Source organism: Fulmarus glacialis, unplaced genomic scaffold, assembly GCF_000690835.1.
Source record: "Fulmarus glacialis isolate BGI_N327 unplaced genomic scaffold, ASM69083v1 scaffold6559, whole genome shotgun sequence".
Taxonomy (NCBI): Eukaryota; Metazoa; Chordata; class Aves; order Procellariiformes; family Procellariidae; genus Fulmarus; species Fulmarus glacialis.
The window spans coordinates 220,475-245,187 of NW_009231350.1; the positions used below are offsets into that span (position 1 = coordinate 220,475).

A 24,713-nucleotide genomic window follows, 5' to 3' on the forward strand; every position below is an offset into this window, starting at 1 on the left:
CCTTTGTTCACAAGGTGTGACGAAGTAGTCAGACCTAAGCTCAGGAGTAGACAGTTTTGGATCTTGTGAACTTTAACGATCTATATAAGCTTGCGAAAAACCTTGTATTACTTCAGGACTTTCCATACTGTTAAGCTGTTGTAGTGATGACAGACTGTGAGCTCAGTCGGAAGTGAAGCTGTGCTGCCTGCCCCCAGCTGAGAAGAAGCTGAGGGCGTCATCTTGTACCTCAAAGGGACACAGCAGCGAGACTGGGAGGGAAACACATGCATTTCTAAAAGGTCAGGCTTGATGCTTCACAGGGCTAAAGGCTAAATTGCTCTGCCACTCAGGGGAAGTGAAAAGTGCTAGCGGATTAGTTTATTTTGCAGTATGTGTCTGACACAGAATTCTATAAAAATGCCATGTCAGATCAGTGGATGTCTGGACTTATTAAGTAAACATGCATGTGCACAATTACACATCAAACTTGCACTCTGTGTAGTGCACTTGAACTTGCCGTTCCCCAGAGCCTTTACTAGCTGGAGTGGCAGATGCTCAGTGTGAAGTAAAAGCCAGTTTTTGTGTATGTGGCAACTTTAAGGGATACTGAAGGAGGAGAGATGAAGAATGAAGTCACCGCTTGGATATCTGTTTAAGGATAGAGTCTAAGTACAGCTGGTGCTGTAAGCCTGTATTAAGTATAAATATATATATTAAATATATATTTTTAATACTCTTCAGTTTCTACTGCCACTTCCTGCAATGACCCAGGAATTCCCCAGAACGGGAGCCGGAGTGGTGACAGCAAAGAGGCAGGTGACTCCATCGTCTTCCAGTGTAATCCAGGATACGCTCTGCAAGGGGAGGCCAAAATCACTTGTGTGCAGATTGAGAACAGATTTTTCTGGCAACCAGACCCTCCCTCTTGCATAGGTATGAACACACATCCCTCCTCCCATTGCACGGGTTCCCTGCACTGTTTCATTGCAAGACTTCTGTATCTGAAGGGGGTGAGTCCCACCTGGTTTGAAGAGGTGTATGACAAGGTATATATGTCTGAGGTAGCTGTCTCAGAACTACTTTTTAGGTTTATCCCCAGAGTGTCTGGGACAGTGAGAAGCTAGTTCATGCTGGAAGCTCATAGGACATACTGCCATGTAAGTGATGATATTTAACCTGACAAGTCAAAATTAAAGGCTTCTTTAAAACTCAGGTTGGTAGAGAGGGTCACGGGTGAATAATTTCTGCATGAGGAGACGGCAAATTGTCATGAGAGAGAACTATCTGACATTTTCTTTGAGCTCATAAAGTAATAAAAGAAGCTTATAAAAGTGATTCTTTTTAATATGTCCAGAACACCTAAAAATAGTCATGCTAAGCACATAAGAGCAATGAACATCAAATTTGCTGGCCAATTAAATGCTAGCCACAAATTACTTATTCTGTAACCTTCATTCCTGTTTATGTACTGTTATCTCAAGCAAGAAAAATCAGTTAATTCCATTTCTAACATCTGATTTACTGCCAGCGAGGAAACTTCCACAGCATGCATGGGATTTATGCTCCCTGCAGGATGACTTGGTTTCTGAATGACTATCTCGATGATCTAGTGTGGCACCGTTTCAGCTTGATAGAGACAGTCCTTTTAGTCTTCCCGGAGCTATAACTAAATCATATTGTTGCATGTCATGCCCATCTCATCATTCTCCTGTTGAGTTTTCTTTCACACTAGAAGCTGGGCTCTTATTCCTTTTCAGAGAAATGTAGCTGGTGCCCTAATCTTGGTGTGAGATGAATTCCCATGGGTCATCTCCAATTTGACTATTGTGTTGGGTCCTTTTTGAACAGAAGTCTGGCAATCTTGTTTTAGGAGTCATAAGCTCTGTGAAAAAGCTGAAAGCAACGTCTTGCTCCTTCCCTCTATTCAGTTACAAAGGATTTGTAGGACTATTCAGTGGCCAAATAATACCAGTTTTACACTAATTGTATAACAGGCTGCCTAGTTAGAGCTGAATTGGAAAACGGGGTTTAATTTAGGGCTTGGATTCTGTTTGTATTTAGCATTTCAAATGTATTCTTACATCTTTATTGTACAACTTCTGCAGTCCCTAAACAATATGGGCTGAACTGGAACCTCAGCTGAAACAAGCCCCAGAGGTTTGGGGTATTTGAAGTCTGCATCCTGACCCAACTCCAAACAGCTATGGCTTGGACCAGTTTCTAGTTTAAATCCTTTGGAGGCTATGGGTGGGATTTTCAAAGAAATCAGAGGGTGTTGAACAGTCATCTCCCTTAGGCTTTTCAAAAATGAGACTGTGTACTTTAGTTTCTTCCTGAATTTTCCCCTGACTTTACAGTCTGGAAGAGGAACACACCCTGAAGGTTGAGAGAAAGGTAAATGGACACAGAATAGATGCTTGTGGTTCTTCCAAGTTACTTGTACATGACCTTCAGCTAAAATCCTCACTGTTTGTGCTGTCATTTCGTTGTCTTGAGAGGGATAACAGCTCTCGGTGCCTGCAACTGGACTTGATTGAAGAAGTTGCTTTGGGGCCTTGGAGAAGGGTCTCTAGTTTAATCTCTACTGTGATCTTTACAGAACAGCCCCACTAGATTTTACCTGATACCTGGAGATTCTTGTGTATTTGCAGGGCTTTATAGAAGTCCACAAGATAGACATGCACGCTCGCTCCTTCATGGAAAATCCTTCCGAGATTTGTTCTCTCCCATGCTAGGTCATTTCCTACTCGGTGTTTGCATTGCTGTAGGCTGGTGAGTGTCAGACACCCGAGTTTAACACAGCCTGTGCTCCCCTCTCTCTCACCCCATCCCAAATCTGGGAGGATCGATCTGAGCAACAGGGGGAATCTTAGAGCATTGACCCTCATGAAGAGACTGCAGAAAGGCTGACAGTAATAAATCAATCATGAGTATTTCCCACAGTGGAAATATATGCAGGCACTTTCAGCCTTAAAAAATAATAATGGATTTTTCAATCAGCTTGGCATTTAATATGTTGGTGACTGTAACAAACAAGAACAAGCCATTAGACCCAGACAACATGTTTTCACGTATTTAGCAACCATCCAGACTTTGACCAGGAGTTGCCTAACTAAATGCAACAGAAAAGCATAAAGCATCTCTCTCTCCTTCTGGTTGCTCACTGATATATCTTACAAAGATTGTAATAGTATCCACAGCTCTGTTCCTCTGTGTGTGTGTGTGTACCCTGTCTAGAATAAGAGAGCCCTTATCTCTGCTAAGGCCACTACAAGCTCTTGTAATACGTATCTTACTATCAGACAGCCTTGCAAACTGCCTCTTATCTGTCCATATCTCCCCCCGCCTCCCCCTGCATCTCATCTACTATTTTTTAAGTTTCTCTAAGACAAAATCTCATCCCTTTGCTTGATTGCCTTCCAGCTCCCTGTGGCGGTATCTTGACAGGACCGGCAGGAGTGATCTTGTCCCCGCAGTACCCGGAGCCCTACCCGCCGGGGAAGGAGTGTGACTGGAAGCTGACCGTCTCTCCTGATTATGTCATTGCCCTGGTATTTAATACGTACGTACCCGAGAGCTCTTTGGTTCCACATCTGTGGCTGCCTGTGGGGACGGGGAGCGGATACCAGCGGTGGGGCACTGCCTGGGTGAACTGGGTCTGCATGGGGGCCCTTTCCTCTCCGAAGGAACCAAACCAAACCTGGTACGACTGTCCTATAGTCCTGGGTAATCTGTTCTCAGATGTTACTTTAATTTGGGAGAAGATGCACATATTTCAGCTGTAGCTCCTCTTTAATACATACCCGTGGTTTTACAGAGCATAACCATGTAACTGCTGCAGCGTAGGAAGCCCCTGCAGCCACACTGGCTTATGCTTTTGTGCTCTCGACTGTATGACCAGTCCTTGAATCCTTACATATGGAACAGAGACAGAAATGTCCTGTACTTAGCTGAGGAGCTGTTTCGGGGCAGAAGCAGTCTCTCAGCAGTGTAGTTGTATAGCCCATCAAGACCAGAGTCTCTGTTGTTCTCCAGGGGCTGCTGTAGCATGCTCATACTTCAAGCACTCTTCCTTTGGCTTTGCAGCTTCAGTTTGGAGCCCGGCTATGATTTCCTTCATATCTACGATGGACCCGATTCACTCAGCCCGCTGATCGGAAGCTTTTACGGCTCCCAGCTACCCGAGAGGATAGAGAGCAGCAGTAACAGCCTCTTCCTTGCTTTCCGAAGCGATGCGTCGGTCAGCAACACCGGATTTGTCATTGACTACACAGGTAAGAGCTGTCAGGGGTGCACCTGGCCCAGCTGACTCAGCAAATACGTGGGATTTTACCTGCACTTACCTCAGGTTAAACCACCTAGCTGAACCAAATGGGAGAAGCTCTAGAAACTGTGGAAACCTCTCTTCAGGCAGTAATCCTGCTGTCTGTTTTGCAACCACCAAAGCAAATTAAGAGGCATGGCAGGGAAAATTGGGAGTTGAAGAGGGGGGATCCTGCAGGCTGGCAGAAGAGCCAGGGTACGCAAGGTAGAGAAGAGCAGCATAAAAGGACTGTTATGTGGCTGAGGATCACTCACATGTGGCTGCTTCTGTGTGGGGCTTTCATTAACAGAGAAGAAAATTTCTACATCTTTTTTTTTTTTTCTCTTTTTTTTCTTCTTTAAAGAAAATGGGAGGGAGATTCCCAGAAAGTATGTGTTTATGTATGGGCTGTATTCTGTATAATCTTTCTTGCTCCATGCTGAATTTAAATACTTCTGTCGTCTTAGTGAGCAGAATATGCTGCTTCATTGCAGATTTGAGCTTTCAGAGTACTAGAGGGTGCTGAACTGTTAACTGGTTATTAGGAATGCTCCGCATTGCCATGGATTTAAGATTTATTCTTAGTGGCAAGAGCAGCTTTGTCCAAGGAAAGGAGGTGCAGACATACATATCCAATATGGGATCTTGGTCTGAATTCTTGATACTGTCAATCAAGAGTGTACCAAATGATGGGTCGCTATATCTAGAGGCAGGGATCACGGAGGTGGATGCTCAGCTCTCTTGAGTCCTGAAATCTGTGCATTTTGCTTCACTTAAGATTCTAAAGCATCTACTTAAAAATTCACTAATAATTAGTAAAATGAACAGAATAGTGAGTTCACTGTGTTATTAGAGCAGTGGCTTTTTTTTCTTGCTTGCTTGAGGAGGAAATAAAACATTGTGGTGGCTTCAGCTTTCATGGTGAGAGACAGGGGCAGTGGTTAGAGCTTTTCCTGGGTGCTTTTAGCTCTCTGTCGATGGAGCAAGCTGAGAAGTGACAGACCTGGCACTGCTGTTCTGGCTTTGGCAGTGTGTGTTTCTTGTTTGTGCGTAGGGTAGGTGGAAGAATGGAGTTGTTACAAACTGTAGTAAAAAACGTGCTCTGAAAAGCTGGATCTGATGAGCTGGGATTATGCAGAATGGAGAAGAGGATTAAAAACTGGGAAAAACAGGGCTAGAAAGAAACGATTCTTCAAGCCTGCTCTGGTCTGTATGGACTCGTTTGCAGTATGGGAACAAAGCATTGATGGCTTCAGATGCACTGGATGCGTGCCACTGTGAAACGTGGCTTTGCATCCGCGGTGTACACTGTGAAACAGGCTGTTGAGTCTTGTTGGCCCAACTGTGTGCTGTGGGAGCAGTAATAGCTCGTGCTGGAGAGCTGATGGGCTGCTGCTGTATTTTCAGTGCTGCTGCTGCTTTCTCTGTGTGCTTGGGCAATTCTCTCTTCCTATACCCTGTCTCCCATCTGTGGTTCCTGCTTTTGAATTTACCTGACCAGAGGTTAAATGATAATGAAATGGCAATTCATATTAGTTATGCTGAACAGATGAATTTCCCTCTAGTAGAGTTACGAAATAATAAGACAATCAGCACTGCTTAAGATTCAAGAGATTAAAAGTTTTCTGCTCTCATTAGAATTAATTTTACTGAAAATTAAGTCTGGGGTTTTCTTCTTTTTGGGCAGCCAGAAAGTAGTTAACAAATGAAATCTCATTAAATTAGGGTGGTTGCGCGATGTGTTTTTCTCCTAAACACTCCTACAGCGTTAATCACGCCTACATACTTCCCACAAAGCCAAACTGCTGGGAGAAAAGAATGAGGCTTTACGTTTGCCCATTAATTTCCCCACACTTTAAAAGTAACCTGGGATTCAAGTCTTGAGAAGCAGCAGAAAATAGAACTTTGGGAAATTGAAGGAAGAAGAAAAGAAATGCAGGAGGGAGCACGTGTGAAAGAAAATCAAATACCAAGCTCGGCTCCTTGCCAGCGTGGAATCCCAAGTACAGCTCAAAGACACTTGTCTTCTCTCAGCCATCTCATTGTGTTTGGTCAGTGCTGCAGCCCACGTAGGCTTCTGCCCTTAGCTCCCCAACTACCATATATCACCTGTGTCAGCTGTGTGCAAAATACTGTTAATTACCAGGGGCTTTGTAGTCCTCTTTTGGTAGTGTTTGGGGGAGAAAACCAAAGCAGCCATCTGTCAGTCCCTCCTTGAAATCCTGAATCTTCTCTGGGACTGGGGCTGTGTCGCTAGCCTGCAGCTACGGTGTGTCGGGTGAATTTCAAACAGCCTCAGCACTTCATTTGAAATTGTTTCAGGGGCAATGGCTCTTGAAGAGAAAGTTGTCCTCTGGGGCCAGGAGGAATGGAGAAAACGGAGAGAGAAGAATGAATTTGGCTTTTATTATGCCAGTTTTTGCATAGAGCGTGACAGTGAGAGTGAAGTGGGAATGCAGCAATGCCATAGAAAGGTATTTGAGGGCAGATCTTCAGCCAGGCAATTTCCCAGTTTAGCTACACTGATAACAGTATACCAGCAGGATTTCTGATAGATGAACTCCTATCTTTTGCTTTGCACCCATGATGCGCTGTCAGCTGTGCAGCAGAATGAATAATCAAACTAAGGTTACCAGCAAAGAAACCGTAAGTGTGCTTTCCCCATGCACACTTACTTAAATTTACAGAGGTTTGGTTTACTGCCTGCATAAAGCCTTGGATTGATTCACAGCGTCAGGTGAAACTTAAATGCAATAGTTTGGGATTTCGGCTGGGGAGGAATTTATTCTTGGGGTATCTTAGCAGTAGGGAGTAGATTTTTGGTTCCTGAAAAGGAAGACATGCTCTGCTCAGGCATCCCGTTTAAGATCTGTTGAAGTTATCATAATCCTTAGCAAAGTGCTTGTTTGCAACACCAGCTTAGTTAATGTTGTTATTTCTGTGAGAGCAGTGTGCTGTGTTCGTAGCAGGTTCACTTGAGCCCAACAAGTATCAGTCTAACAAAGCAAAAGGATAAGTTCTTGATTACAAAATAAGACAGACAGTTACAAAACAAAAGCTTAAACACAGGAAGGAGACGGCTTGCAATGTACCTAGGATTTACCTCTTGTTGCAGTTGTTGCTTAAGAATATTTTTAAGTGTCTGAGCTACAGAAAACTAAGGTTTTTAACTCAGTATCTCTACATGTATTCTCTTCTGAACCAAAATGATATTTCTGTGTCTTAGTTATACTTGGGAGATTTCTGGTTACAGAGCAACACTGGATAAGTTTCAAAAACTGTTTCCAGTTAATTTAAAAGACCCCTTGATATGAGGGTCTTCCATTAAGCTGTCATTGCCAGAAAACGCTACCAGAGACTCTTCTGAATGTGGCCAGGGATGAACCTCTAAAGTGAAGATTATCTTTTCTCATCGGGAAATCAACTGAATTCCAATAATCAGTTTGCATTGCAGCATCTTGCAAACCACAGATTTTATTAAGATACGTTTTATGTGTTCATCAACTGGTGTTTTTAAATTGAGACCATGCTTTGTTAGTAATGTAAAGGGCAGGCTAGTGGTTCGGAGAGCTTTTCCCAAATTATTCCCCCCCTATATTTTGTGAGTGTTGGGGACCTCTTGTCATGGACACAGAAGCGGGTCAAACTCCATCAGTCACTGCCTCCATCCGAGCAACTTAGCCTGATGGCGTGGCGCTGAGTGGCACCCAAGGTGGTTAGGTTTGGCTCCTCATGCTTGGGGCAGAGGGTAGGAAGGAGTTTCCAGGTTGCATGCTCCAAAGCCGGGGGTTTTCTCATGGTTTTTAGTACTACTTCTTTCTGTTGTGGGCCAGAAGTGAAGAGGCGTGAAATTGAAAGCAAATGAAGCAAAACTGATTACTTTTCACCCTTCCAAAGGAATGGAAAAAAAAAAACCACCTAACCCCAAGCCTTATTTGAAATCCGTTATTATTTCGCTAGAACTATTTTGCCCACCCTGAGCTTATGAACGTATATTCAGCATTACTTATGGTGGAAGTATGGCATTACTTATTTAAGGTGGAAATTCCCCACAGAAACACTAATTCTGTAAAATCCGTTGCAAAGCAAGCTGTTTAAAAGCATCCAGTACTGTTTGCTGTTAAAACAGTCAGAAATGGGAGATGACACTTGACCCTAAAACAACTTGCGTTTGAAAAACAGCTCTGTCCTTTGGAAAAGGACATTGAGCTGGGATGAGTCGGAGGATGCTGGGCTCTGGTGAGCTGGTGTGGCAGCAGCCAAGCGGCTCGGGATGCCAAGGCTGCACCTGGTCTTCAAAATCCTAACATAATTTGTCCTGTCTTCAGTATATGATGACTGTTGTGAAAAAACCTGTTTTCTAGACAATTTCTCCTGAGGTTGCTTTAAGCCTTAGCTCTTATTAAAGGCTTGCACATGTTCACAGATGATGCGCTGGGTGCACAACTGCTCTCCGTTGAAGCTGTTCTCGAACATGCAGATGAAAGTCTGACCTTCTGGTCTAGGAGCTCATGCAGGCTTTGGGCTTTCCTTGGGAAAGGAGAGGGGAAACACAGAAAATTCTGCTTTCTGTGGACTGATGAGCCAGTTCTCATGGCATTTTTGTCTTGACTCTTTTCTAAACATTTAGCAGCCTGAATCCATGTTAATTGGGACATCAGGGTAAAGTCCTCGATGTCTGAAGTGTCTGAGTGAAAAATAAAACGTTAATTCTAAACGGGCAAGCCATGCTGTGCTCACTTCATAGCCTAATATATCAAAGGCTGGGAAAGCTGTGGCTTTCCCACATCCCTCTACGAGTCTTTTGCTGTCACCACGCAACCAAATTACTTCCTTAAAGTTGAGCTCCTGCCTCCCTTTGTAGCTTACTGCTGAGGATCGTCAGGGCAGTTCAGCTGCAGAGGAGTGTTCAGCTGAAGATATGCGTAGGACTAGTGTCAGGATGCATCATCCTCCAAGGTGAGCGGTGTCCCTGAAGGCACAGACCCTCAAGGGAACAGAGGAACAGTCAAGAATGAGGAAAACACAACAAAAGCAGTGGGGCTGTTGCTCAGCAGTCAGCCACCACCCTTTTTTCAGCAGTCGACAGAGTGACTGGAGCACTGAATGTCATGATTTTTCAAAGCAAGAGCAGAGGCTGAGATTGAGCACATGGCTAAGACATCTGACAGCCGGGTGGGAGGCCGACTGACAGGTTGAAGCCACATCAGCTTGTTAGATGAAAAGCAGTGAGACTGTTCAAAATAACAAGAGAGGCATGAAGTGGTCAGAAGGAAGCCTGGGTGCAACTTTTGTATGAAAGGGTCTAAAAGTGAGTGTTAGCAATTCAGACAAATAAAGGCTTGCCGAGTGAAAAAATATTTTGGAACAGTAGATGAAGAGTTTGCGCTTGCAGATGGCTCCTGTGCTGCAATGGACTCTGGGCCACGCAGCTGCACTGCTCTTCTGCCCTGGTTGGCTGATGCCCAGAAGCAATTCGTCACCTCTGTGGGTGTGATGACCAGTCTGTACAGGAATATTCCGTTGCCTTACAGTAATGGTAAAGACTCACTTCTCCAGCTACGGCTGATGTCTCACAAGCAAAAGGATGAATGAGGAGGGAATGTGTTCATCTGAGCTGACCAGAGAGCCAAGGGCTTTGCTTTCCAGTGCTGTGACTGAAACAAGCTTTTTGGTCCTGATATCTTACTCATTATAATCAAGATTTCTCTTCTGTGTCTAGCTGGCGTCTCAGCAGGACCTACCATCAGATCACATACAGGAAATAATAGGATAAAAATATTTGTTGAGTTCTTTTTGTCTTAGAACCCTAATCTTCTCCATCATGTCCTGAGTATCAGAGCTTTCTTTTGAATGCTGCGGTAATTATGCTTCCAGGCACATGCGTGTCTCTTCCAAGGATCAGATAAACTGGAACATCTTGTTACTTGGTTGGCGAACAGGGTTGCTCAAAGGAAAAGTGGCTTGTCCAAAGTTTGTGCAGCAAGACACCACTAACACAGAGGAGAACCCAGGACTTCATGATTTAAAGTTTGATGATACAAGTGTGTGATGGTCTGTGAGGAGCACTGAGGTTGACCACGCTGTGGCTCCCAGATAGGGAACGGGTGTTCCAGGAAAAACCAGTGGCCTCACTTCTGCGGTTCAGGGCAGGTGTTCGTGGTGGAAACATTTCATGTCCTCTTGTGCCCCTGTTTACCTGGATCACTAACTAGTGGTACAGCCGTTGTCTAAAGGAAACCATAGAACTAATCCTATTTTTCACTGCAAACAAAGAAACAAAAGGAAGATTTGGGGGCTTTACTGTTTTCTGCTTCTCCCTCCACCCCTTCCTCCAATACTAAAAGCCCATGATTTAATGCTTAAACACATTATACTTGTTCACAGACCCACTGCTCTCAGAAAAGCCCTCATCTTTAATGAGCAATTTCCAAATGACAAAAGAGCAGGATTAATCAAAGCCTCTAATTATATTTCATGCAGGAAAAAAAAAGAAGGAGAAAAAAGCCCTTGGAAGAAGAAGGAAAGAAATATCCAAGTCCTGACAGCTCTGTAGTCTTTACTGGAGTTTTCATATGTAAATGGGGTTTTTAACTCTGCAGGGCATAGTGAACAGAGAGAAAAATGTCTTCATTTTGTCTAACTGCTTGTAATCATTTTGCCATAATTGCAGCCATGCTGCACATCTGGAGAGTCAACCAGCTCGCACATGGCACTATGTATTTCCATGGTGAGAGCAGACAGCTCTTAGATACGGGAATGATAGGTGCCAAGGAGATAATGTGAACAGATGTAGCATATCTGAAATATGTTGCATGTTCAATCTGTGTTTATATGCCCTGGTTTGCAAAGTTCCTTGCAGCCTGTCCCCTGTGCAAGAAAGGAGAGTGAGTATACGTAGTTAAATCAAAGCTTTGCCTCATTGATTGGATTTTGGGTACCAGTAAATATGTTTGTGAGTTGAAGCCTGCCTTCTTCCAGTATACTTGTGCTGGAGCAGAGTGAGTGTACGTAGTTAAATCAAAGCTTTGCCTCGTTGATTGGATATTTTGGGTACCAGTAAATATGTTTGTGAGTTGAAGCCTGCCTTCTTCCAGTATACTTGTGCTGGAGCTGAGCATCAGAGAATGCTCTGGACCGGTATAATTCCCCACATTCAGCAGCATGAGAGAATACTCGCAACCTAAACTCCGCAGATGGTACTAGTCTTTATGATATGCGTAAGTGAGATTCCCAGATGAGAAAAGCCAAAAAACATGCCATTGACCAAAATTTTAGAACAGCTGTATCAGACCAGTAAAGATCTTGGCAATTTTCTCTTGCAGAAAATCCCCGGGAGTCATGCTTCGATCCTGGATCAATTAAGAATGGCACACGAGTGGGTACAGATCTGAAGCTGGGATCTACAATTACCTACTACTGTGACGGAGGCTATGATATTGAAGGGGTCTCCACGCTGACGTGCATAATGGGAGGGGATGGAAAACCCATATGGAACAAACCTCGACCTACCTGTACAGGTAAGGCTCAAGGGGCAAAGGTGAGTACAGTATGATCTGCCTATCGCCAAATACTTCAGCAGTTTATCCTAATGCAAAGCTTGATGTTAAGTTTGCGTAGAGCTGCTTGCAAGGGGACAGAGGTGTGTTTTTGCAGTGTTTCATAATTTTTCTTTTTTTTTTTAACACCCTGAGGTGGGGAAGAGCTAACTTACATGAAGTTTCTTGAACCTTCTTTTGAGAGAGGGAGGAAACTGGAGAGAACAGGTTATCTGCATGACAAAACCTGCGTCCTAGTGCAGGGCAGGATTCAGGAAGCCACTTAAACGTTTGCCTAACCTGATCCCTGCTGATCAAAGCCCTTAAGCATGTGCTTTCCTGAGCAGGGTCAGAGTTTATTGAGAAAGCAGAAGGCAATTTTTTCTTAGGGGTTCTGTGTTTTTTTTAATTTTTTTTTCTGGCTTAATGAGAAAATGGTTTAAATGATGACGGGTTTGCAGTCAGACCTTCTTAATCCGAGAAGTGAGTCAAGAGATAGCTGTCAGTCTGTGGTAACTGGAAGAATGAAATCTCTGACTCGGAAAGACGCTGGTGGGGAGGATGCTCTTCCTGCTGGAGCCAGACTCCTGCCGCTGAGAAAGGGTGAAAAGAGTAGGAGCTCATTCTGTCAGGTCCTGAGGTTTAAGGTCGGGTGGAGAGCAGTGCAAATCACACATTAGGCTACAACACCATACACGGCATCCCTTAGCCTTGCCATGGTCTTGATAATTAAATGTGAAGCAGGCATGAACTCAGGTTAGGATAAGCCTTTTTTTTCTTAATAAGAGCTTGCAGCGAGAGCTGCAATGCCTGAAGTGTGGAATCGATCATGGCTGGGGGCAGCTGACATTGCACAGCGTTACAGCGCCTGGGCAGGGTGCTCTCAAAGCAGCAGGAGAAGGCTGGTGTTTCAAGGCAGGCTTTGGTAAGGGTCGGCTCGGTGATCTCTTCTTGACTTTCTCTTACAGCACCCTGTGGCGGTCAGTACACAGGCTCGGACGGCATCGTCCTCTCTCCAAATTACCCCCAGAACTACACCAGTGGACAAGTCTGCTTGTACTTCATCGTTGTGCCGAAGGATTATGGTATCGTTTTTGGATGGATTTTTGAAAATCTGTCCTACTGTCTGTGCAACTCTCTTGTTTGGGTTTTTTTGTTTGAACAAAGCAGGAGAATAAGTGCATATATAAATGGAGATAAGGGAGATTGGAAAATAGTAAGTAGTACTGTTGGATGCTATTTCTACTTTGTTGTAGCCAGTAAGGATGGTGGGAATTTTCTAAATTTCAAAATCTATCAAAAATGAGGGGACAAAAAGCCAAAACCTAACAAAAAATACCATCTTGTGATTCCCCTTCCAGTTCCTGTACTATATTCAGTCATGCAGTGTTGAAAAATCAGCAAAAAATAATTCACAGTGATTAATGCTAGCAGCAGACTCAGAGGACCTCTGAGAGTACAAAATGTATTTACCATAAACACATGCTAACTGCAGTGCTAAATAATCTGTCTGCACAGAGAAGCACATAAATGTATAGTTTTGTGGATGTGCAGCTATGGTACTTATGATTAATTTTTATTTTTAAATAACATGTAAATTAAAATTTAAAACTAGATCCAAACAAAAGCCAGATCCATTTAAATGGACTGGCATTCTTTTTATAGAGTCTAGTGCTGCTTAATTTTGGTCAAAGCTTGAATACAAGAATGATCGATGTTCTTGAAACCTTTGAGGCAGCTAGCTGGATATTAGTACTGGTTAACATATTTTCTTGTTTGAAGGGAATTTAAAGCTCTTAAAGAGCACTTGCACTGACAGCTCTGGCCGGTGAAGACCTCTAAATTCTGTTATTTGATACTGCTTCTCAGTGCATTATATCGATCGAGTCAGTCCCTCTGGTCTTTTCAGTTGTTTGTGATTTCCTTCGCTAAGATGGCAAGGTGTGACATAAGGATACTACGTACAGATGTCAGTGATAAGCTCCTTTCACTCGAATTACCCTTCTGCCTGTGTGCATGTAGGTTACAGCTGAGTTCCTGGATCTAACTGATGGAATACTGCACTGTTCTCTTACACCTCTTAACCTGTTTTACTATAGCTGATCTTGATATTGTCTTAAGAAACACAATAACTAGAGGGCTAGACAGTCTTGATCTGCAAGTCTGACTTTTGCCTATGGTAGGATGACAGTTAAATTAGTTTCTCTTCTCCACCTGCTACCTTCCAACAGCTTCATTAAAAACAAGCAGGAAAACCATTAGTAGTGAATGTTACATGTTTCCCATCTTGTTCACTTCTCGGATTCTGTGTACAGCAGCTGTGAGGGTGTGCTGGTGTCACTTTTTCAGTGTTCCCAGCATCAGAGCTGTGTTGGAAACCTGAATGTGCAGGAAACCAATGTCGTAGCTTGGTGGATGATGAATTTCACAGCAAGAGACCTCTCAGCTTGTGAATCTGCAACTGGGCACTTACAACTTGAAAATGCAAAGCTAGGAGAGGAGACAAAGGGGAGAAAAAATCTTCTAAGTACAGATTTGAGAGGGAAAAACCTGATGTTATATTCTGAAAAATAACGATAAATAACTAAAGTCTCTTTGTTCTAGCTAAAAAAATGCTCCGATTCTATTATTATTTTCTCCCTTTCATAAGCTCTGCCTGCTCCTGGGTACATTGACAATGTCTGCAGTAAGACCCAGAGCGCTGCACGGCTCCCTCGTTAGCAGTCTCTGTAGACAGGCTTAGGACTGACTTAATAAAACTGTGAGTGTGCTCTCTCCCTAGCAGTGGTCCTCCCTGACCAGAGAGGTTCAATCTGGAAATTAAGTTCTTCAGGACAGGGATTGTTATTTTGTTCAGGTTTTGTACAATGCCTAATCCAACGGGCTTCATGACAGAGGTTCAATACAAATAATAAATAATAATTATCAGTTGGTGAAATTATATACCTTGTGTTATGTAGGCAGGCAAATGGGATGATTCATAAAAGAATCCCTTTTGGCCTATGAATCAGTGTTAAAGCGTACTGGCAAGTGAACACGGGGGAGGCTGGTTGCTGCTTCTGTTGTGCCTACTTTGTGGATAAATAAAGGGCTCCCATCTTCCAGGGCTGTCAGTCAGGTTCTTTTTATCTTTGCCAAGCTCCTGAAATAAAAGAAACTGAAATGCCTCGGCTCCAGGCCCTGGCTGTGTGGGGACGGCAGCACGCTCATCCCGCTGCCCGCCCCGACCGGTGCTCCCTCTCTTCGCAGTGGTCTTTGGGCAGTTCGCCTTCTTCCAGACCGCGCTCAACGACATCATCGAAGTCCACGATGGCCCCAACCAGCACTCCCGGCTCCTCAGCTCCCTCTCGGGCTCTCATACAGGTAGGGAACGTGTCCCTGTTGCTGCTGGGAAAAGCAAGCTAAAAATACAGCCTGCCACTTAACACCTTGCTCTGTGCGACCCGTTTGTGTAGCTAATGTTGTAATCTCTGTCTCTCCTGTTCTATCTCTCTCTTCGCATCTAGGTGAATCATTACCATTAGCTACCACCAACCAGATTCTCATCAAATTTAGTTCCAAGGGTCAATCTACAGCCAAAGGCTTTCATTTTGTCTACCAAGGTGAGTACAGTTGTGTTATGGAGATGTCCTCGGGTTGGTCCCAAGATGGTGGTCAAAAATACAGTCATGTCTTGAAGCGTCCTGAACTGCTTTTGGCATCTGTGGGCCCTTGCTAACTTTCTGTCCGAATGGGAAATATCACAGGAGATTAAGATTATTTTGGTAGCAGTGAACTTGCAGGGCTGTCTGGCTCCTGTAGGTACTTCATGTTCAGACCTTCCGTTTTCACTCAGCCTCAACGCTCGCACCTCCCAGGATTAGTATCAGAAGTATCTCATTGAATCACGCCCTGAGCACACAGTGAGTTCTTGAGATTTATACCCAAGCAATTTTTCCCACTGGTGTTTTAGCACATTTCTCAGTGTAAGCAGCAGAACACTTGTCTAGCAGCTCTGTAAAATCCTTCCTCTCTGTGTGTCATAGGCTTAGGTCTCCTCCTGTCAGACTTTTGTCCCTTGATCCTTTCGGTAACAGCTTGCATTGCATTGGCGAGTCCCACTTAGAGATTTTAAAGTAGTAAATAGAAAGTGATGCACAGAATAGTCGGAAAACAGAAGGGCTTTCTCACCCACGTGCTTTATATAGTTACCTGTGGTTCAGCCAAGCTTTTAGGTGCACATTACTGTAAAGTGGGGACAGACAGCAGGGGCAACCTGTGCCTTCTCTGGGGGCGAAGCGAAGCATGGCTTCGATTTTATAGTATCCAGGGATACGTTCACTTGAATTTCTGCTTAGTTATTGTAAAACAACTGTAGTTCTGATAGCAATCTTTAAAGATTTCAGCAAAGCAAAGGTTTTGATGAAATCAGTAAAGATTACCTCCTCCCTCCTGCATGCTAATTATGCGCTGCACACTCTCCAGTGATTACTGCATGGAAAGCAAGAGTGAAAGAGAGAGACAGCCCTGGGTTTGATCTGCCTGGCCAGGCTTTAATGCCGTTTACTCTCATTTTTACACAAATGAGGAGTTCTCTCTCTCAAAACCTCCCCCATCCAGTGATGTGCCTGTATGGCAAGTTGCCCCGAGGTGAGGCAGCGTGTTGAAAGCAGCACGAACCGGGGAGCGGAGCTGCAGGGTCAGGCGCACAGGCACCATCCTTGCCATGGTTTGGAGAGAGGCCAAGCACATGCTCATCAGTTGCAAATGGTTGAGCTGGGGTTATCTGAGCAGGGGTACAGACCCAGGAGTATTTTGGCTATCTTGGATTTGCCCAAAGTAGTGCCTCATCATAAGTGGCTCCTTTCTGCCTTTTCCTCCCCTCCCAAGACCACTTTCACGCTTCAGACTTCAGCTTCTTGCTGAAGAAGGCATCTTGCATGATGCCTTTGACAGTGGGTTTGACATTCATCTGTCTGAATCAAATTAAAATCAAACAATATAGCTAATGTGCTCATCATCTTCACGTTTTCCCCCCTCCCAGCAACTCGGGCATTAAACGTTAATAAATTGTAAAGCAACTCAGAAAAATAAAAATAGATTTCTTCCTCAGCCGTAGACATTTCTTTGACTCCTTTTTCCCTTCACTTATCTGTCAGACTCTCCATTTTTTTCTTTGACTGTTGTTTCCAGTATTGAACAGGAATGCAGGCAATTTCAACAGTTGGTGATGCAGTATCACAACTTAAATTCCCCTTTCCTTCTTCCTACCCTTCTCATCATGAAGAAGATTGTTTAAAACTGCTGTCCTTTATAGTAATGAGGCCAAGCGAGCCAAGAAACCTAAAAGGTTTTCTGCTGAGGCTCTAGCATTATATGACAAACCAACTTTTTGGAAAGTCATTGCTGAATGCCTTGGTTTCCCTATTTAGAAATGACCTTTCTGATGTGATGATAAGTTTTCTGAAGGCAAACAGTTTCATCTTAGAAAGCGTGCATGGTTCTGTATAGCTGCTTTTACTGCTGTTACTTATTCAAGTAACACTTGAATTGACAGAAGTTTGAGTGAAATGTTACTTCTTTTTCTTCTCAATGGTCATGTTTGGATTCAGCCACTCTCTGGGGTTTGGGTGTAATCAGATTCCTATGTTGTTTTTAACATATCTTTAACTTAATGTTTCAAAATGTTTACTCTAACTGGTTTTTGTTTTGTTTTGTTTTTGCTTTGCAATTGCATACTCACCTGCTGGTTTCTCCTGTCTGCAATGCAAGCGGTTCCGCGGACCAGTGCCACCCAGTGCAGCTCGGTGCCGGAGCCTCGCTATGGCCGGCGGCTGGGCAGCGATTTCGCGGTGGGGGCGGTGGTGCGGTTCGAGTGCAGCGCTGGCTACGCGCTCCAGGGCTCCCGCAGCATCGAGTGCCTCACCATGCCCGGGGCACTGGCTCAGTGGAACGTTTCGGTACCCACCTGTGTGGGTAGGTATCTTTGGGTTTGGGGGAAGAAAAGTTCAAAACAGTTCAGCTGTTTGTGCTAGAAAAATAAATTACATCCTTTGGGATGGTTTAAAAAAAAAAAAAACCCACCACCACCAAAAAACCAAAATGAATTAACGAAACAAAAAGACCCTATTTCATACCTCTTACGTACAAAAGCCAGGCCTGCCTATGAACAAGGGCAGTTAACCCCAAATGTCAGGGAAGGGACCTTTTGATCCAATACTCAGTTGTGGGATCTGGGACAGCGTCTAGAACAAATCAGATCCCTCTGAAAGCTGCTTTCACCTTCTTTGGACGGGAGCAGTTCCTAAAGACCCAGTCTCATGGGCTGATGTACCCAGTGTTCCCCACACCTAAGGGCTGTGTGCTGCTTGTGTGAGAAGTTATATGAGAGATTTACTGAAAAGAGGGTTATTCATACAAGTCTTATCCTTAAATCGTGAGCCAATTCTGCTTGCTTTTTTGTCCACAGACAAATGTTTTAAAGAGAATATTTTAGTATGAAGCCAAGTCCTTCAAGCATTACTTTGCTTATTTCAGTGCCTTGCGGTGGAAATTTGACGGAACGCAAAGGAACCATCCTGTCCCCTGGCTTCCCTGAGCCGTACCTGAATAGCCTCAACTGCGTGTGGAAGATAACAGTCCCCGAAGGAGCAGGGATTCAGGTACAGTGTTAGCAGCTGTCGCTGCAGTGTGATCTAGAGAGGAGAACGAACAGTGTCTGGTGCACTTAAAGAGGCTACATGTTAGGAAGTTGTGTAATTCTCTGGAATCAGACATCCATTTACACTATGAAGGACAAAAGTGGGTAATATTTCACTGGATTTTTGCCTCCTGGAGACACTCTCTGTGGGAAATCAACTGGAGCCGTGTGGCTGTTCTGGTGTAACAAAATAATTGTGGTATTCTGGGCATATATCTTTATACCGCTTAATTATGCGATGTTGAAAGCAATGTAAGCTACACTAAGGAAGAGTTCCTTGCTCAGAGTGCCTGCGTGGATTTGTTATGCCAGCAGAGTTGCAGCAGTATGATTATACAATTACAGCTTTGCTGTTCATTGTCTCCAGGTAAATGAGCTCTCTCTTCAGGTCTTTTTATGGTCCTTATCGTTCCTCTGCAGAAATAGTCATGCAAACTAGAGGATGTAGAAAATGAAACCCAACATCAGCGACCAAACCTTAGATAAAGTTCCCATTCAGCACATACGTGCCTTGTCCTCACAGAAAGCTTCTCACCGTGCGTTGCACTGACATCACTTGACGCACAGGAGGTGGATTCTTTAACAGGTTCATTCATTCCACAGGCCTCCTTATCAAAGGGTTTCTTTCTTCTTCTTTACACCACTTTGTCTGCGAGGGTTTTGTTCATTAAGTGCTTTTATTTCTGTATCATGTATTTGGCTAATAGACTTGTAGGTGGGTTCCTCTCTCTCCGCAGCACTTGCAGCTGTTGGTACACAGCGGTTGTGTTTCTCTCAATGGTTTTATTGAAACATCAGCTCTGCCTTGCTGGATTACAGTTCTGCTCTCCCAGGTGGGATTCTTATCTGGTGCCACCATCAAAACTCAAATCGAAACCTGAACCTGGGTCTGGGATGGCAGAGCTGGTGGGAGCAGCACCGGGGGCTTCACAGCAAAACAGCACAAGCCTGGAATAATATTTTGTGCCCTCTGTCAGGCTTTCACTGTGTCCAGTCCAGCTAATTCTGCTCCCCTCTTTGTTTTTGAAGGCATTTAAAATAGTGTTTTCAAAAGCCTCAGAGCTCGCTGTCAGTACCTTCCTGTTCATCTGAAGTTTTAGCCGTTCTCAAAACCCCCAAATGGCAGGAGGATCCATTTAGCTCAGCCAAACGTCTGAACAGTTGAGGCAGTTTGCAAGTTGCTCGGGACTCCTGGGATCGGGAGGTGATAATTCACTTAATTTTTAAAGTGATGTAAATAGATGTCTGTATTCTGCGCTGTCGTGTTCTGAATGCAAACCCTCACTGCCACTTCTCAGCCCGCAATGCTGTTTTTGCACGTCTGCTAAGCTTAGAGGAAAGCGGATGTTACAGCAGGCCGTTAAAAGCATGTCTTTATTCATAAGTACTTGTTTCTCACCTCTCTGGCTGTGCAAATGCAGATCTCGCATGTAAAACTGGAAAATGTAATGCCAAAGTATTTTAAAGGTTTCTTCCTGCCCCCCCCCCCGCCCTTTTCTGCTGGATGTGATCCCTTGCAAGGGAAATGGGTATTTTGGGGTCTAACACAAAATGCATGCAAACCAAAAAGTGTATCCTGTGGCTGAGCTTTTACACTGCCAGAGCCTTAAGTTCAGTTTCTAGGTGTAGAGTGGGAAGTTTTTGGTGAAGGACAGGACCGTGGTCCTTCAGTGTAACCCCTTCCTCCGGTGCTCAGCGAGAGTCCGTGTGGACCCGCACCGGCGCTGGGGTCTCCGCTTCCAGCTGTGCCAGGCTGTGTGGGGCACGGTGTGCCGAGGCACCCGCCGCCCCTCAGCTCTGCCCGTAGACATTGCAGGATGACACCTTCCCTCAACATAACACCAGATCGCATCAGCTTGTGACACTGGGACTTCCACTGGAAGTCATCTGTGGGGGGAAAAGGCATTGCGAAAGGTATTGGCCCCCAGGAAGTAAAACAGCCCCAGTAAAGCCCTGTGCAGGAGCTGTCGGGTGGGGGGCAGCCCAGAGGCAGGGTGATGGCCACGGAGCTGGACCCACCGTGCCCCGCACAGCGGCTGCATAACCTGCCCCACTCGCATCAGCTCCGCTTCCCCTGTCACCCGCTTTCGTGTGCAAGATGTTCTCAGTTATTAGACACTAATTTAAGCATCAGTTTACCCTCATTTTGTACAACAATTAAAGGTTAAACAACTGTAAATCAGAGGAGGAGGTGAAATTAAAGCTTTCTTGGTAGTGGCGAGTCACTGGCAGGATTTTTATGTAATCAGCCTACGAGCTGGCACTTCTGCTATGAATTATTTATTCCTGTAGAAAACCTTCCTGAGTGAATTAATTTATATACATGGCAGTAAATAGATGCAGATCCCTTGTGAATCCACATGTCAGACTAGAATTAGGACCTTAAAAATGTTTATTCCGTTAAGTTGGGGGGCAAGGAGAATAAATGATTTAGAAAATGTAAGAGCAAACAAAATGCACATTCTCAATCCACGCTCTCTTTCAATAATGTAAATCACAATAGGGGTGTAATTATGCAGGCTGAAAGGTATTGACTTGGTCAGTGTGATCAGTAATGGCTCTGCAGGGGTCACTGCAATTTCCGCTAGATGAACTCCACGTATTTTTTTGAAAAAACAACTTTGCAGGAACTTTATAGCCTGCTTTATTATTCAGAATAAATCAAGGAGGAAAAAGGTTAAAATGGCAGAAATAATGGGGTTTGATCTTCTTTTGAAGAAGGGAAAAAAAAAAAAGTGTGTGTTTTATGTTTAGCCGGGCAAAGGCAAGCGAGGTATTTGGAGTGGACTAGTAAATACAGAATAAGAACACTGCAGGAAAAAAGGGAGGGGGGTTTCACAGAATTGCCGGAGGGAAGGGTGAGTGTGTTTGTGTGCGTGCACGTGCGTGTGCATATGTGCGCGTGCAGTCAAGATTTGCAGGGCATTGAAATCTTTTTACAGTGTTCAGTCCAGTGAATGTCTCCTGCTGAGCTCTGTGCTTCAGGGAGTAATTCTGTTGAATTCAATGCAGATCAGAAGCATTAGGCTTAGTAGGAAATCTTCATCCAAAGAGACTCAAAGAACTGAGGCTCTGCAGTAAGCAGATGTGCGAAGGCTGGAAGTAAAAGGAAATCCACCTGCCCGAATTACCAAAGTTCCGGCGTTCTCCCCAAACCCACCGGCAGTGGTGCCGAACAACTGCGGCTTCTGCCGCATGCCAAGAAATGAAGCCTTTTGTTTAGGGCCAAGTTGTACAAGTCATTTATGCTCCTGATTTGTCTTTAAGGGTCCTTTTTTAGGTTGTTGGCCTAGAAGTTTAATTTGAGTGTTTGAAAATTTCATCTAGAGCTTACAGATTAAAGCTGTTTTTTTTCAAATACTGTTGGCTTTCTCTCAGGTTTGCTGCCTGACTCTCAGGCTGTTCACCAAACTTGATCCTACAGCACAGCTTATTTTTCTTAATGGGGCACTGAATATTTTGAACTCCCAGTATTTAGGAATAAAGGCAGAATCCATTTTAATGGTAATCAAGGAAAACAAAACTGTGCAATTACATGTAGATCTTTGCTCAAGTATAAGAGCTGCTTTTCAGTATAAATGCAGATTTATCAGATGTCATGATGTTACTCATTTGAGGATTGCACTGATGTTCTGACTAACGGAGTCAAGTGACTTCCTTAAGCCTCCAAACTTTACGGGGCATGGCAGAGAAAGGTGGGAAATTTGAAAATGCAACTTGAGTGATTTGACTAAAAGCTGAGAAACAAGGCAGTTGCAGAAACTTCATTGGGTTAAAATATCTTGTGGTTTAATGGGGGTTTCTTTGTTTTTATTTTAGCTCTTGGGTTGCTAGTGGTTGCTTTCATTTGAAAGCGTTGCAAAAGTCTTCAGGGATTTCTCGAAACAGGAAAAAAGGCTCAGATTCTCAGCTGCTGTAAATTAGCTGTGAAATTACAGGAGCTCTCCCTTTGTAGCAGCAGAAGACAGCGCCCAGAAGACATGGAAGTTTGGAGTGTGGAGTTTGCTGGAAAATAGTTGTATAACCCAAACGGTGGTATTCAAAGGCAATAGGTGTCCAAGTTTTGCCAGTGCATTAGCACAGATAAATAGCAGTGCTGACTTAAAGCCCCAGGGTGTGTTGCTAACTTTATTAGTGGCCCTTTCATTGATATTATTTTGGTTTATTAGCATGATTGAGGAGTTGTAGTGTTACTTTTTCCTTTTTTCTCTTCAGATCCAGGTGATCAGTTTTGTTACTGAGCAGAACTGGGATTCCCTGGAAGTGTTTGATGGAGGAGATAACACAGCTACCATGCTGGGAAGTTTCTCTGGTACGTGTTCAGCATCATGTTCAGTGAAGCCCGTCAGTGCATGCTTAATTCCTATTCATGTCAGCTGGACTTCAGCATGTACATAAGATTAAGTGTATGCTTGAGTGCTTAAAAAACTCAGAATAGATGTAAGCATGTGCTCAAAGGGAATCGTATGCTTTGTTGAATTGGGAATTTGACTACTGTCTTCCTGCAGAAAATGTTGATAGAGAGCCTTAAACACAAAACCAGTGGGTTAGGTTTGGTTTTTTTGGAAAAACCCATGAGCACTTCCACGGCCTGGAAGTGGGAGTTCCCGCAGCACTGTTGGGTTGTGTGGGGTTAGCTCAGCCCACTGCACTTGGCAGGTTAACCTAACCTGGCCAGTTTGCACCAAAATGAATGAAGGGCTACAAAACAACCTTTCTTTTGCTCGGCAGTGGGGACCGTGGCTTTCAGCAGAGCAGGGAGTAGCAAGCAGCCCAAAAGCATTGTAAAACTTTCAAATAGCAGAGCCACTTGAAAACCAGTGGCCCCGATTCTTGCTTATTTAATGAACAAATGTGTTCAAAGTGCTTTGAGGTTGGTGAGAAGAAGGGTCGTGCATAAAGACCAGCAGACTCTGCTCCCAGCGCTGCGGTTGGGATAGGAGTGCCTTGACCTGGCGCTGCAATAGCTTCCAGGGAATGAGGCAGGAGAGGGAATCCGGACCTGCGGGGTGGGTCCTGTGGGGGACGTGCGCTCCACCCATGCTGTTTCTCATCACCGGTTCTCTTCTCAATGCTTTTAGTCTGTCTGGTCTGTAAGTGGTAAAACCTCATCTGATGAAATTCATCAGAAGACTGAAAAGGCCATTGCAGAGAGGCCTTGGGTATCTCTCAACTGGCCTCATTAGAACCTGATCAAAACCAACAGACCTTGTTAAGTTAAAGGACTTTCTGTTCTCAGCCTCTTCTGCAGCTAGTCTCTGAGGACACGGAGGAGGAAAAAAGAATCCTCTTCAGTATCTTTGTGCACCTCTTGTTTTCCCAGGAACTACAGTGCCTGCGCTGCTGAACAGCACTTCAAACCAGCTCTATCTGCATTTCTATTCGGATATCAGCGTCTCTGCTGCCGGCTTTCACCTGGAATACAAAAGTAAGAGCAATTCATAGAACCATAGAATCGTTTAGGTTGGAAAAGACCTTTAAGATCATCAAGTCCACCACTAAACCATGTCCCTAAGCACCACATCTACACGTCTTTTAAATACCTCCAGGGATGATGACTTAACCACTTCCCTGGGCAGCCTGTTCCAATGCTTGACAACCCTTTCGGTGAAGAAATTTTTCCTAATATCCAGTCTAAGCCTCCCCTGGTGCAACTTGAGGCCATTTCCTCTTGTCCTATCATTTGTTACTTGGGAAAAGAGACCGACTCCCACCTCACTCCAACCTCCTTTCAGGTAGTTGTAGAGAGCGATAAGGTCTCCCCTCAGCCTCCTTTTCTCCAGGCTAAACAACCCCAGTTCCCTCAGCTGCTCCTCCTCGTAAGACTGGTTCTCTAGACCCTTCGTTGCCCTTCTCTGGACAAGCTCCAGCATCTCAATGTCCTTCTTGTTGTGAGGGGCCCAAAACTGAACACAGTATTTGAGGTACGGCCTCACCAGTGCCAAGTACAGCGGGACAATCACTGCCCTAGTCCTGCTGGTTGTTCTGTACGTGCCGTGTGATGGCACTCAAGGTGATCTGCTCTATAACCTTCCCCGGCACCAAGGTCAGACTGACAGGCCTGTAGTTCCCCACATCTTCCTTCCGGCCCTTCTTATAAATGGGCATCATATTTGCTAATCTCCAGTCAACTGGGACCTCCCTGGTTAGCCAGGACTGCTGATAAATGATGGAAAGTGGCTTGGTGAGCACTTCTGCCAGCTCCCTCAGT

General features: G+C 44.4%; 1 protein-coding gene across 1 annotated transcript in view; it reads left to right on the top strand.

Annotated features, from left to right (window-relative positions):
• The window catches only part of LOC104081695 (CUB and sushi domain-containing protein 2-like), a 306,834-nt gene that overhangs the window by 219,002 nt on the left and 63,119 nt on the right, over positions 1-24,713 (top strand). Inside the window, 11 exon segments of the mRNA XM_009584534.1 lie at positions 724-915; positions 3,406-3,544; positions 4,069-4,256; positions 11,611-11,805; positions 12,792-12,908; positions 15,073-15,186; positions 15,330-15,425; positions 17,575-17,778; positions 18,340-18,464; positions 22,718-22,814; positions 23,826-23,930. Of these exon segments, the coding sequence (XP_009582829.1) occupies positions 724-915; positions 3,406-3,544; positions 4,069-4,256; positions 11,611-11,805; positions 12,792-12,908; positions 15,073-15,186; positions 15,330-15,425; positions 17,575-17,778; positions 18,340-18,464; positions 22,718-22,814; positions 23,826-23,930 (1,572 nt within the window).